Here is a 15,080-nt window from a genome sequence, read left to right as displayed (position 1 = left end):
AATTATGAAATCTAGATTTTTATGTTGAGATATGTATGAAGGAAAATTTGATCTTGTACAAACGATCAGTCCTTGATAGCAGAAATCTTTGATTTATTTGACATTTTTAAATCCTGACATGTTGACATTTGGTATAACTTTGGAAGCTCACTTCTGTAGTCCCTCCCTCAACAAACGTAGGCTCTGTTGGTTGGTCGATTGTTTTTTGCCGTTTCTTACTCATAGAAATAATTATAAAATGGAGATTTGTTGTGAACTCTTGTGAAATCTGTCATTTTTGGGAAGCTTATTTTTGCAGCCCTCCCCTCAAATTAAGCAGGCTGTATCGATTGGTACAGTCGCTTTCCCTCGGTACTATGTTATGTATTTTAACAATTCTTATTCGTGGAAATTGTTTTGAACTTGAGATTTTTATCAAAGTAATTTATTTTATTTTGGATGCATAAAAAACGATCTTACAGAAGCCACTGGTCCTTTTAAGCAGAAAAAAGTTTTTCCATCATTTAAAATGTTATGTATCATTGCGTCTTCTGAGCTATCGTAGCCGAAAAGTCAACAAACCGACGATGAGGATAAAATCAAGGATTAATAAGAAAAAATGAAAGATTTTTATCGCAAAACGGCATGAGATCAATGATAGCCAAAGACTCAGTAGATACTTCAGACCGTATTTCAAAGTCCTTACTTAAAAAAGGGGAACAAGAGAATATGGCGAAAAAAACTGCCTACGTAAAAGAACAAGAAAAGCTAAGAGATTTAAAAGTAAATAATTAAAAACGAAGGCTAATAAACCAAGAAAATTCGGAAATTGGTTTAAATTAGTAAGCTTACAAATTTCCAAAGGAGTCGACCGACCTTATTCCTGGGTAGAAAATTATGAAATTACGAAAATTATTATAGAAATTAAATAATTTATATTATTATATTTAGAATCTATAATTGTTATTAATTTAGAAATTATATAAGTTATATAATAATTCCTGGGTAGAAATTATAGAAAAGTATGTCTTTCTTAGAAATAATCTAAAACCGCTAACAAAATTGAAATTTTGGAAACAATTTTAATGTTAATTGGTAATTTTGAAGCCATCATTTCAAAAAAATTAACCAGGGTCCTTCTTCTTGCATTAACTCAAAAAGTGGATTAAGTGAAGGGCAAATTGATAAAATAAGCATTAATAGCCATATGCCTTGAGTGAGTATAGCAAGGAGATGCCTCATCTCTCCTCATTGAATTTTTATTTAATATCTCATTCTACTTAAACTAATAAGGAGACACGAAACGGGTCCAAATTATCCAACAGCCTTCGTTGATATGAAATGGACTCTTCAAGTTGATGGGTACCAAAATCTGTGCTTTCCTGAGTTGTGATTATTAGGTCCAGGAAGGCTGTCAAGGAGTCAATTGACCTTATTCGCTTATTGACCCTACACAAAACTAGCGTCAATAACAGTCTAGTTTGACCCTCTTTCCCATTTCGTCACCATTATCAACAGTTTCCAAATATTTATAGTAAAATTTCACAACCTGTGAGAAAAAAATGAGAAGGGGAATAGTTGTTTTCTTTTAGGAAACATTTATTATTCTGCTTTGTACGTTTGATATTTTTTTGGTCGTATAATTTTATTACAAAGGTTGTGTAGTCAGTAGTAGGGGGGCGGGGGGGATGTTGAAAGTACTAATAGTGGTTAGTCTGCATATGGGCGCTGGACTGGACTGGGTGGGCAATAGAAGAGCCAACGCGACCTTTAGTTTAGACAAAATCACAAACTAAACAAATCCTATTAATTAATTAAATTAAAAAAAAGTTAATTACCTGAAGAAGAAATAATTTGGGAAAAGGTACAGTAAGAAAAAAGAAGAACGATAAAACGAACAACAGTGGGAGGGGGGGCAGGAGGCACTCTTAAGGTGGAAAAGGAGAGAGTCATGACAGGTCTCTATTTTGTCTAGGGTGATCGAATATGTCAATTTTTTCGGGGTTCTTAAGGAACGAATGAGTGGATACTATATTACGGAGTAGTTTTGTGAAGATAAAGAATTTGAGAAGGTTGATTCGTTTGGTTGTGGTGTATTAACTGGACCCCAGTGCCGCGCCGATGAGGGAAGACTGGCGGTGGCGGGGCCAAAACAGTGCACCGCCGGCGCGATCAATGTTGACCGCAAACATTAATGTTTTTATCAGTCTTTCTCAAATTACAGCTTAAATTTACAACAGATTCGAGCCTATTCATGAAATCAAAACTTCACAAGTCGCTGGCTGGAAACTGGTCTTATTCGTTATTCATCAAGAGAAGTAGAAATCTGGTAGAAACGAAATGGTTGTGCCATTTCAGAACCCTTGCATAATAGTTGAAGTATCTATTAGCTATGTATTCTTAACATAAATAATTATCAAAATTAGTAGCTTTTTTTTTCTTCGAGCATTACTGTATGCAAAACTTCAAATACCGTATCCCAAAATTCGTCAGTTATCTGGGTAAAAACTTTGAATATAAGTTTGAACTTAGAAGCTTAATTTTTTCATAATGCCCTTTGCCTATATCTGTTTTGTCATCTTTAAAACATTTGAAATGGGCGACTTTGATATTGTTTTTTTTTTTTTTTTTTGATTCCTAAAAAACCTTCCTTATATTAAAAACTGGTTTTTAATAACAATTTTAAAAAAATACATTTTCAAGTTTTTTTTGGGCTTCTTTATAGAATATATGTCATGTAGGCTAAGGCTGAACTGCTGCTTTTTTTATTGCTTTTGGCTGCTCTTTTGGATATTATTCATTTTTTTTCTTTTGGGGATTCATTCCAAATTATAAGCTCATAAATACCTAATATCAGTTAAATTATAAACTGCATCTAAAAGGAGTAAATTTATCAAATTGAAAAATACATGATGAACACTTCACATGAGAACACTTCAATTACGATGGAACAAAAAACACTTAATGGTTTATTCGGTATGAAAAAAAATGAAGTGCCAGCTATTTTCTTAGGTAAAAAATGAAAAGCTCATTCATTTTAAATGTAATTAAATGAAATAATATGCAGACTGAAGTAGCTCCAGGAGGATGTTGAGATTTTCTTCCTAGTTCGTCACTTTTAATCCAAGCAAAATGTTAGGAGACTTGATATCAGTCATTGAGTTTAAGCTTTGATTTCCAAATGCTCACAAAAATTACTAAATTTAAGGAAGTCGCAACAATAAGCCGCCTTTGGTCAAAATACTCAAAGACTCGTCTTTGATCCTCACCCAGGCTCAAAGCTTCTGCTATGGTGATTTCCATGGAAATCTCCAAAGAGTTTCTTTTTAAAATAGCTTTAAAGCGTAGTTAGGGGTATTTAGCCTTTTTTGCTTTTCTTCAAAGCTTTGAAAAAAGTATTGTAATATTCCAAATGTTACATTTGTTATATTTGTGCATATTTTTGGTCATCATTTGTGGGGTGATCGAATTTTTAAACCACTGTAGATACGTAAGAACGTTGCAACATCTAGTACCCTGAGGTCATAAGACTGTCAAAGACTCCTCCTTGAACCTCCCAAATTGAAAGCTTTTATTATGACTTTTATTAATATAACTTGGGCACTGGACCAAGGGCGCCATTGTCACTCGAGCGCAACGTTATGTGGGGATGTCGATATCGCTTTCGTCACATTAATTCGTTTTAGTGTGAATCTGCCTGGTACTTATGAATGAATGTTTTCAAAATAAACCCGTTTCATCAATAAGAAAAGAAAAACAGGTTGGACGCATGTGTTCCTTTCCTTTTGGACGATAAAACTATACAAGTGTTGTATCAGGTATAATTCACGAAAATCTTGTTAACTTTTGTCAACTTTTCAACTTCTGGATGTCTCTGCTTTCAATTAAAAAAAAATCAAAGTACTATCGATTACGTGTAATAACTCCCTATACCCCCCCCCCTCTCTGGATACCATCTTGATAGGATACCGTCTCTGCTTTAAATAAAAAAAATAATTAACTTATTGGCATCCCTGCTTTAAAAAAAAAAATTCCTGGCATTATCATTTAAATATGATAGCTGCCTACGCCCCCCCCCTCTGGATACCATCTTGATAGGATGCCGTCTCTGCTTTAAATTAAAAAAAAAATTGGCATCCCTGCTTTCAATAAAAAATTTCGAGATATTATCATTTAAATGTAATACCTCCCTACCCCCCCTCCTACTCTGGATACACCTTGATAGGATACCGTCTCAGCTTTACATTTAAAAAATAATTTACTTAATAATTAACTAGGTCACTATATGGTTCAAACAAACACGCAAAATAACGTTAAACCATTTATTTCAAATAAATATAGGCTGAAAGATAGAATTCAAATTGAGGCATCATTTCGGCAAATATCAGTTCTAAGGAAGAAAATATTAAAATTATGTATTGACCTGTGATGGTGGAATAGAAATTTTTTTCATTGTTATTATTATTTTTTTTCGTTTATATTTGTTACCCATGTTGGGATAGCCTTCCGTGCCTCACTTGTCCAGCGTTTGTTTTCTTTATGTTTGTTATGTTTTTTTTTCTTTAACCAGGTTTTTTTTTTCTTTCTCTCTTTTGTTATGATGAGAAAATGTTTTTTTTGTTTTGTTTTTTTTGTTTTTTACCCAATTTTACGAGCTTTGCTCTCTGTTGGGGGTATATGTTTTTTGTTATGTTGAATTAATCAAATAAACAGTAAACAGCTTAGTGTTCCTTGAAAAAAAAAATTTAGGGTATGAGTAAAGGGGTACAATGACAACAACAAAAATGTCAAAATTATTCAGATTTACCTCAAATTATTGGAAAACTGAGTTATAGATTCGTCGTGGCATTCAATAAGATCCAAAGAATCTAATAAAAAGAGAGCACACACAAAAGCCAAATTAGGCCAGTAGTCTATGAGAAATCGCAAAATATCCAAGACAATGAACAAGTCCCAATGGGGGCCCTGGGTCAAATATATCAAAATATTTCAAAGGTTTCCCGGGGAATTTAATATCATTTTCTTCCATCTCCACTTTAAATGAAAAAAAATAATCACCTTTTTGGCATGCCTGCTTTGAATAAGAAAAATGAGGTGTTATCATTTTAAAATGATAGCCCCCTATCCCCCCCCCCCTATAGGCAGTAATTTAAAAAAATTATGAATCATATTTCTGGGGTAACTTCCGTTTCAATCTTTAATTCCCCAACTTTGTATATAGCTTAGTCTATAGCATAATTTTATCTCAATAGAACGTTTTTTTTGGGGGGGGGGGGTAGGATTTTTTTCAGAAGGACGATTTTATTTTCTTTAATCTATCAGGTGTTCAACAGTTTAGTATTAAACATTAGGAAAATCCTATCTAAAAAGAGCAAAATTCAGCTGTAGAAACAATCTGTCGGCTATCAATTTCAAAATCCAACTGAAGGCTGAAGCTGTATAGTAGTGAATGCGTTCTATAATTCTATTCAACTTGAAAATCAAATTCTTGACTACAAATAGCAATTGGGAAACTGCATTCGACATGATTTAAGCTCATTTCATAAAGACGATACTTTTTTTTCGACATATGAAGAACTGTGTATATTGCAATATTTGCAATTGCATATTGTATCTTTCTGGTTTTTATGCAAAGTAACAAAAGAGTCGAAAATTAACGAACAAGAGAGTAGTGAAGAATTATGGTATGCAAAGTAATATTTGGCAGGGAAAGTCACTGGTGATAAATCGCTTGGGGTGGCACCGTGATTTTCGGGGATTCGGGGAACCAAATTTTTTTTCGGGGTGACGTATAGATTTTTGGGGAAATACCCGAAAATTCGGGGATAGTGCAAGCCCTGCTTGATTTCTAATCAGGAAAATGGAAATACTAAACCACACGAGAAGGAAAAGCTCCAACTTTGCGGTTGACGCAATAAAGAATTGCCGCAAAATTAATTTTAAGTCAGCCGAACGACGCCACCTCTGCCGGTGGCAGGGCGCCGGTGGCGTAGCGACACTTCGGTGGTGGTCGAACAGGCCTCTCGTTGGCGGCGTTCGGTCGATCCGCCGGCGCGGCGCCGGGGTTTAGTATTAACACCATTATTTCTTGCTTAATTGTTAATTGGAAGTGAGGGTATGTTTTTTTGCTTATATCCTTTCTTAAAATACGAAAAAAAATCATATGAACAAAATTAAATAAAATGTGTCTCATTTGAATTTCATTTTTGTTCTTGCTATTGTTTTTAGCTGTTATGTCTACCTAGTGCGGGCTTGAAACTTTAAGGAAGTAAAACTTAGTATTAACCCGTCCTGTTGCAGCTTTTAGTGTTAATAAATATCATTAACCATAAGTAGCCTAAGGGTTGGTTTTAAACGACGTTCCTGTCATCTGCAACCATAGAAAAAACCTTTTCGGTCTCTACCAAATTTAGTAGGGATTAGCAGCTTAAGATGACTTTTGGCACACCTTCAGAGAATTTAAGTCCGATCCAATGGGGTTGGACAGATAGTTTGTTAAAGAGCTATACTCGATGGATTTCTTTATTTTTCTGCGCATGTATCTATAGAGTAAAAAGTAATAGTCTCTTTAAGCTTTTTCTAAGGCAATGATACACTGATTTGAAACATTTTACTACGTTTTTTGGCTAAAAGTTACAAACATGACGATTTTTCTTGGTCTTAACGGCTACGCTGGGTTTCATCGTCTCAAGCGAAATTTGATGACCTCCCCCTTTTTTAAGCTAACCAAGCAAAAATAAGATTTTGCCTTTAGACAAGTCGGAAACGATTTTGTTTTTGATCTTGTCGTAAAAACTGCAGAGTCGGGCGACCAACCTCTCTCCTGGCTTCTGCTTAATAGTGTAACTTGAGTGCCAGTTAAAAGCCCTAAATACAGAAGTATTATTTGTAAGAGAAAATCTGTCTCTCAAATGAAGATTGTTTTCTCCCAAGATTTGCCAAATCATGTCACTAACCTATGAAAACTTTTCTTTTACACGGTTTATAGTTATGCAGTCATAATTTATCAACATTACGCAACGTTTCACAGTCTTTCTATGATTTTCAGGCAGTAATTCTTGGGTTTCTTCCATGTTCGAAGTCATTTAGTTTGAATAATGTCACTTTTACAGGAGAGAGCCTTGCTTGGTAACCCCGACATAGTTATAGCAACTCCAGGTCGTCTGATTGATCATTTGCAAAATACTCCTAGCTTTACTCTTGATTCTGTTGAAATTCTTATATTGGACGAAGCTGATAGAATGTTGGACGAATTTTTTGGTGATCAAGTTAAGGAAATCGTCAAACAGTGCCCTAAAAAACGTCAAACAATGCTGTTTTCTGCCACTATGACGGAGAAAGTTATTGACTTGGCAATGGTGTCTCTGAAGAAGCCTCTCAAAATATTTGTCAATAATAACAAAGACGTGGCGTTTAATCTGCGACAGGAATTTATCAGGTATTTTCTTCTGCTTTGTTTTTTTTTTTTTTTTTTTTTTGTAATTCTTGCTAGCTACCGCTGATCAAAACAAAAAGTACACCGTTAGAACCGCCTTGTCTGAAACCCCTATATAGGAAACTTTCTGCTCCTTGGCTTGAACAGCAAGGGCGATATATTGGCTTGAAAATCAAGAAAAGTGGCAGTTACTACAGCATTCTGCCTAAACGGCATCTTTTTTTTCCGGGTTGTAGCGGTAGCTAACAACCTACTTAATCATCCAACATGATTGACAAAAGATGATAAGAGATAGGAAAATAAACAATTATCGAAATCGTTGCCACAGAGTGTGTTGGAGGCGGTAAAAGACGTGATAAAAATGTGTGAAAAATTATCCTATAAGATTGAGGAACAATTAAATTTTTCGTTTCCTCTATAATTTTTAATGGAGGGTGCTCCTTGAAAACATAGTGTCCAACCTTTTAAGGTGGAACAAACACTTTTCATCTCTGCTTAATGGTTGATTTGCCACGCTATGACTTGAAATTATAGAAACAAACAAGGATTATGGCAATGCATGATTTTGATGTTTCAGAGGGTTAGGCATTGAAACATTCCTGGTTGCTATTGAGTTACATAACTACGCAAATAGCCAAAATATAACAGCTGGGAAATGTTGTGAAAGAAGCCGTTTTGTATCTATGACGTCATGTGAAATTACACATTATTTTAAATGAATCTGAACAGTTAAAATAAAATGCAAGGATATATGCTTCATATAATAATGCACTAAAATGAAGCGCTGCTAGATCTGCCACTAGAAGGCATATCCGGGTTGCAGCGGTAGCTAGCAACCTAGTAAGAGACGATCACGTCCAATTTTAAGAAATATAAAAACCCATAACTCCGAAAAAAAGAGTCATTTCAAAAAAAAGTACACCATTAGAACCGCCTTGTCCGAAACCCCTGTATAGGAAACTTTCTGTCCCTTGGCTTGAACAGCAAGGGAAACATATTGGCTTGAAAATCAAGAAAAGTGGCAGCTACTACAGCATTCTGCCTATACGGCATCTTTTTTTTTTTTTTTTTTTTCACAGATAGTTTGGCACTGGAACATCGTAGAGAGTTGTTCAATGGTTATAATAAAGAACGACCTCTCGCCTATACTAAATTTTATAGGCAACTTAACTATAGTATAGGCTAGTAATGTTTACATAAAGAACCGATATAGTTTATCATAAGCAACCTAGCTAGCTAGCTAGCTACCTAGTAAGAGAAATGAAATTTCTGAAGGAAACATGCTAATCAAATTTCTGAAGGAAACATGCTAATCAAATTTCTGAAGGAATCATGCTAAACAAATAAAAGTAGTACCATAAGATTCCTTATTTTTCGCTCTTTTCAAACATCATGACTGTTTTTCGGACAATGCACAACCCAACATCATCCCTCCCCCAACCTCTTAGTGGTCCCAGATAATGTCTTAATATTATATTTCTCCATTAATTGAAACCCATGATACCTCATAGGTTCTTTTTTAAAACGGGTCTCTGCAGTCCCAACTCAAGGAAACTTGGTTCCGCCTGAGTTAGAACAATAGAACCGTGAATACAAAATATTGGACGTCATTAAAAACAGATGAATAACAATGAAAAAAAAATGATAATCTTATAATTAGAAACATGCTGTAAATTATAAAGTAAGAATTCCACTGGTTTACAACTTTCTTCTGGCTTTTGTATATTCCTAAGGCTATATTCTAAGGACCCTCAGGGGGGGGGGAAATGATGCAGTGTCAGAAGAGCGATGATGAAATTTGAAAATAGCATAAAGAAAAGAATCTAATGTTACTACTTTTATTTGTTTAGTATGTTTCCTTGAGAAATAGCCAACCGCTGAATATTCACCAAAGATTGTAAATTTGATTGAACAGAAATAACTTGAACATGGTCGTAACTAAAATCTGGAATTTATGTCTAATTGGAAGCGAAGTTATCTTATGTATTCCTAGAAAATTACTTTTTCTAAAAGGCAGCCATTTTAATTTATATAGGTAATTTTAGATCCGTGTCTAACGAAAAGTACCTATAGTACGTGGAAGCTGTTATTTACTTCAAACCAATTTCACTGCCCAGAGAAGAGAATTTTTTTAACTCTGATCTGAATCTGATGGATTTGCACGATGCTTTTGACCATATAAGGGCTCCTTCAAATGTGTCGTTTCGCTCCTAAGGTCTTTTGTAGTTTTACAAAAAAATATACATCCCATATACCCTTAATTAAACCGAATTCTGCATAAAGAATTAAAATCAACCCGTAGTAGCTTTTATCAAATCAGTTTTCTTTTTCGTTCAATTAACTATATTTTCATGCGTATACTCGGGACTCGTCAAATTGGAGTGGTTAATGCTGCTGACAGGCTTCTTGGCACGAAATTGTTGAGTTGTTCCAGGCAAGTCAGGTATACCGGTTTTGCAAAAATAAGCAGAATTATGAGGACGCTTTCTTCCTTGATCCTGCAAGGTTAAATTCAACAAATCGCACTTTTTGTAATTAAGGAGTGTATAGTCTAATCTTGGTTTCTCCCAATTCGGCTGGCACATAAGGTGATAGCAATACCTCCCCGGAGTGACTCCTGCAGAGCTTGCTGGCACAGGCCTTCGACAGCTGTTCGCACCAGTGTGGCATCCCTCTTTAGGCAGCGGCAAAGTGTCGCTCTCTGCCGTCCACGTCTTCTAATGCCGGGGCAACCCAGTACCAGATATCATGGGGGAGCCTGACATTGCCCCTACGGACACTGTAGTACCAGTACCGCTATCTACTACTTAGGATTTTCTGAACTATCAACGTTTGTTTTATTTTTTGTTGTATGTACGTATTCGTAATTCTTTCAGACCAGTTGATTTGTAGGATGGACAGGACGCAGTTATTTTCGAAACTTTGTAATCTTTTCTGAAACTGTTTTGTCAATGCCCCTGCCTTGTACCCGTACATGAGTAATAAAAAGGGCATAGATATTAAAGAGTCCTAGCTGGAGCTTTAACGACTATGCAAAGTTATTCTAGACTTGGTATTTTGCGTTATAAACCTGGCCTGTATAAGCAAGGCCTGTTGTGTTTTACTTTGTTGACGTTATGCATTCAAATTAATAATAAAAATCTTTTCATTCATTACTTTAATTATTGCTTGTTTTTATTTCACTTGCACTCTGCCGTACCTTTCAGATTTTACAGCAATAGCTAAGGGGTAGCTATAAGAAAATAAATTTCTAATTATGCCCAATTCTTTCTTTTTTGTTATAGGGGGTGGGTCTAAAAGTGAATGATTTTGCCATATTCTAAAAGGTAGCCATTTTAATTTATATAGGTATTTTAGATTCGTGTGTAACGAAAAGTACCTATAGTACGTGGAAGCTGTTATTTATTTCAAACACAATTTCGCTGCCCAGAGAAGAGAATTTTTTTTAACTCTGATCTGAATCTGATGGATTTGCACGATGGCTTTGACCATATAAGGGCTCCTTCACATGCGTCGTTTTTGGTCCTTGGGCCGTTTGTAGCTTAACAGAAAATATACATCCCATATACGCTTAATTAAACCGAACTCTGCATAAAGAATTAAAATCAACCCGTAGTAGCTTTTATCAAATCAGTTTTCCTTATAGTTTAATTAACTAAAAGAAAAAGACGAAAAATCCCTTTTTGCAATCAGTAGCTGTGATGTGTCTTCCTTTTTTGCCTACTGCTAGGAGGTTAGTGCAAGGTCGTAGAGATAGTAAATGGTTCATTTGACGACTCAAATGGCGTTGCTGAAATTTCTTTTTTTCCTTGTGAGATGCAGGTATATAATTAAATGCCTGTCTTTTAAACTTATATTTCAATAATCATTTTTATCCCTTAAAAGGATCCGACCGGAACATGAGGGTGACAGAGAAGCTATCCTTGCTGCACTGGTGTGTCGAACATTCCAGGATCATGTTATGATTTTTGTTCAGACGAAGAAGCAGTGCCATAGACTTCAAATTCAACTTGGTGTTCTTGGTCTCAAGGTAAGAAGTATTCATTTGTAGGACCTGTATATAATCAACTTCCTTCCTTTCCTTTTTCTTTTTTTGATTGCTTTTTAGCAAAGATTGAAACTGTCACCTTACCAAAAATAATCAATCGCCTTTACCATTTTGGATTGCTATTAACCTTCTTTGCTCATATTATTTCTTAATGTTATAATTTTATTTGAAATACAGTTTTTGTGGAAATTAGCCCTCCCAAGCTAAAACGCAGCAGTATTTCTTTTTTTTTGCTCTCAAGGTTTGTTCCCTGTTTTGGCTTATTATTTTCTATGGTTTCTACGTTTTAACGTAAGACAATAATTTTACTGTCGTTAACTACTGTGATTCAGCTTCGTCCATCTACCGCTTTACATTCTTGAAATTTCCTTTGCGTATTTTATTTTTTGTTGTTGGTTTTTTAGATTGAAAATGCTTTGGGACCTTGTGATAAAGTTTTCTTTTTAGCAAGTATAGATTTGTTTCAAAGAAAAACTATAAGTAATATCGTAATTGTGGTTCGTTGAATAGATAGAACAGAAACAAATGAATCCGGTGATTTGATTATCTTGTCTCTTTGGTCCCCACAAAAGCTATAGACTTTGCGGCACAAAACGCTTTTTTTTCAGAAAATTTTTGAAGTGTTTTTTTTTTCAGAAATCTTCCTCTTCTGTTTTTCTGTTTCTGTTTTACTTGACTCCTTTTTTCCCTTCTGTTTCTTCCTCTTCTGTTTCTGTTTTCTGTTTAACTTGACTCCTTTTTTGCCTTCTCATCGAAGCCTTTTACTTCGTTCTTACGATGAGACATTCAGTATGGTCGGGAACCTTCGTTGCTAACTTTTTTCTTAAATAATTTAATTTGTTTTCAAGTAAAATTTAAATAGAAATTACCATCCCAGGCCAAAAATCAATTGCCTGCTCTCATTTTTTGTTGTTGTTAGTTCCCTGTACAAATTTTTTGCATTTTATTTCCAGCAGTTCTATGGTTTCAATGTTTAAATGCTAGACAACAATCTTGTTATCATTACGTACTGAGACTCAGTTTCACCATCTACTGCATTACATTTTTTGAACTTGCTCTTCTTTTTTTTGTTAGGTTAAAAAAAAATGCACAAGTGAAAAAAGGAACATTTTTCAATTTTTTTTTTTTTTTAGCAAGTATAGACCTAAGATATTGTCTTGGTAATAAAGAAATTGCGGTTATTGAATGGATAGAACTGAAACTGGTGAATCCAGTGGCATAAGTATTTTGTCCTTTCAGTGCAAGTATCAGTGCGATCTAAAGCTGTAGGCTTTGCAGGACAAAATGCCAGAGATCAATTTTTTGGTGTGGTATGCTCTCTTTTTTTTCTCAAAAGTACAGTAGACCTTTTAACTTTCGTCTAGTTGGGACCTTTTTCTATAATAATGACCACTGGCTCGATACGATCAACCGTGGAGAAAAAACAAATACGCTTGCGTGACCATCCTTTTCGGGAAAACGTGGGTTGTTTTGTGTGTGTGTGTGGATACTACTAACTTGAGCATGTGGATGTGGATACTACTGACAAATGATACCTATTTATTAAGAGTATTTGTGGGAGAAATCAGGCGTTTCCACTTAGCAAGGCATCGAAGACCTACTGACATCGAAGATCTTGGAGACCTTTTTGAACCATGTTGAACTATCTTCTGATAGCTACTCTGGAAACGCAAACCATCGGGCTGATCATCTGGGACCAAACTTTCTAAACTCCCCTTTAGGTTCAAGGTCTGACGTGTCCAGATTCCACCAGTTCTTCCTCTGTCCTTCCTGTCCTCGCAAGGCATCGATTATCTTGGAGACCTCTTTAGACCATTTTGAGCTATTTTCTACTAGCTATTCTGTAAATGCGAGTCATTGGGCTGAACATATGGGGTCAAACTTTCTCCCCCCCCCCCCGGTACGCTCCAGTTCTGACTTTCCCAGGTTCTCCTAGTCCCTCCTCTGTCCTTCTTGGTGTCTATTCTAGAAGCTGATCTCAGCGGCATCTAATTATGTAATTTTATAACTTTGACTGGAATGGCTACTTCTGCTTAATGTACCCCTCTTAGAAGTGAAAAATCTTATTAAAAAAACAAAAGAAAAATGTAGATTATGGAATAATATAATATACGACCATCTATAGGACGTTATAGAATATGTGCCAAAGATTTTTACTTGATTTCATTTTGGCTCTTTTCGGGCTAAAATTGTATTGCGTCACAACAGAATCTGCCAATTATTTGCAGTGCAGTCTGTTTTACCATGTAAAAAGGGCACTAGAACTGCCTTTTACCGTCTGAATGAATCTTCAGCCAATGTTTGAGTGTTAGCATCCTTAAAAAAAGTGGAAAAACAAAAGAGCAAACACGTATCCCTTACCATCCTTCTTGGTAAACACGAAGTATACTATGTTTATAAATAGAGGCAGAAACCATTTGCTTCAAAGTTCCCTAATATGCTGCATTTGAAGGTGTGATTTTCATCAAGATTGCGTCCCTTTTTGGGGGTTTAGCACTTTCGGAAATTATGAAACTTCTCTAACGCTATAAACTTTTAATTGAACACTAAGCTCAGTGAACTTTACACATTTAAGATCCATTAGGGCATTTAGAGGAAGTTTTAAAAAGCTAGATTTTTCCGAAGCTTTTTTTAATTTATGTCTTAGAAATCTAATATTGGCGCGGATCGCTCTTTACTTACAGTTTATTACCGTAAGCTGTTTGATAATGTTAATTATTCTTCTAGAAGATGGGCCAATCCCGTCTTCTAAGCCAAAAATTGTATTAAAACAACTTAGTTTTTTGTAATAATGAAATGAAAGGCCCTCTGAACAGTTTTCAAGATTATTTTTCTGATTAGAAGACGCACCTATGTGTCATTACCGCATTACCCTCCATCATTACCGCAGGATTTTTGCAACCATCTAGTGAAATCCTTAAATATTATAATAAAAAATCCCTTAGGCTGTTTGGTTTTACAACTAGAATATCACATATGATAGCCAGATCCTTAATCAGATCAAATTAAGGCTAAGCGAGATAATAGTTACCATATCCTGAATCAGCTGGAAATGGCAGTTTTTTCTCACAAGCCAGTTTTTTTTAACGCATGTTTTGTTGATGGTAACGATGTTGTCGGCAAATACTGTTTTTAAAAGAACAGTCAATTTCCTCATTATTTTTCCGTTTATTTCTAAATCATTCAATGTTACAGAACGCTAATAGTATTTTTCTATTCATTTTCTTTTTCCTTTTTTGTTTATGTTTTCTTAATTTCTTTATTCCCTTCTTATTATTTTTCATTTTATTTCGAAGTCATTCAATATTGCAGAACAGTAATGGTATTTCCCTTTTGTTTTTATTGCCTTTTTTATTCTTTTTTTACTTTAATTTCCTTCATCTCCTCTTCATTGTTTTTTTTTTCATTTTTAGATTATTTAATAATACAGAACATTAATGGCTATTTTTCCTTTCATTTTTGTTTCATTTTTTCCTTAATTTTCTTTTTATTATTTTTACTTTTTTCTAATTTATTCAGTATTCCTCAATATTAATAGTATTTTTACTATTATTTTAATTTCCTTTTTTTATTAGTTTCTTTTTTATTATTTTTACTTTTATTTCGAAGTCATTTAAT

General features: G+C 34.7%; 1 protein-coding gene across 3 annotated transcripts in view; it reads left to right on the top strand.

Annotated features, from left to right (window-relative positions):
• Rs1 (Dead-box helicase Rs1) overlaps positions 1-15,080 on the top strand; it is a 74,596-nt gene that overhangs the window by 38,568 nt on the left and 20,948 nt on the right. For all 3 annotated transcript variants that reach the window (XM_089104967.1, XM_089104969.1, XM_089104968.1), the window contains exons 8-9: positions 7,092-7,417; positions 11,300-11,444. In XM_089104967.1, the coding sequence (XP_088961093.1) occupies positions 7,092-7,417; positions 11,300-11,444 (471 nt within the window). The remainder of the gene's footprint in view (positions 1-7,091; positions 7,418-11,299; positions 11,445-15,080) is intronic.

Source organism: Artemia sp. Qi Xiang Cuo, chromosome 19 (assembly GCF_049724085.1).
Source record: "Artemia sp. Qi Xiang Cuo chromosome 19, ASM4972408v1, whole genome shotgun sequence".
NCBI classification, from domain to species: domain Eukaryota; kingdom Metazoa; phylum Arthropoda; class Branchiopoda; order Anostraca; family Artemiidae; genus Artemia; species Artemia sp. Qi Xiang Cuo.
The sequence above is the reverse complement of the archived record's forward strand: the minus strand, read 5'-3'. Positions and strand labels throughout refer to the sequence as shown.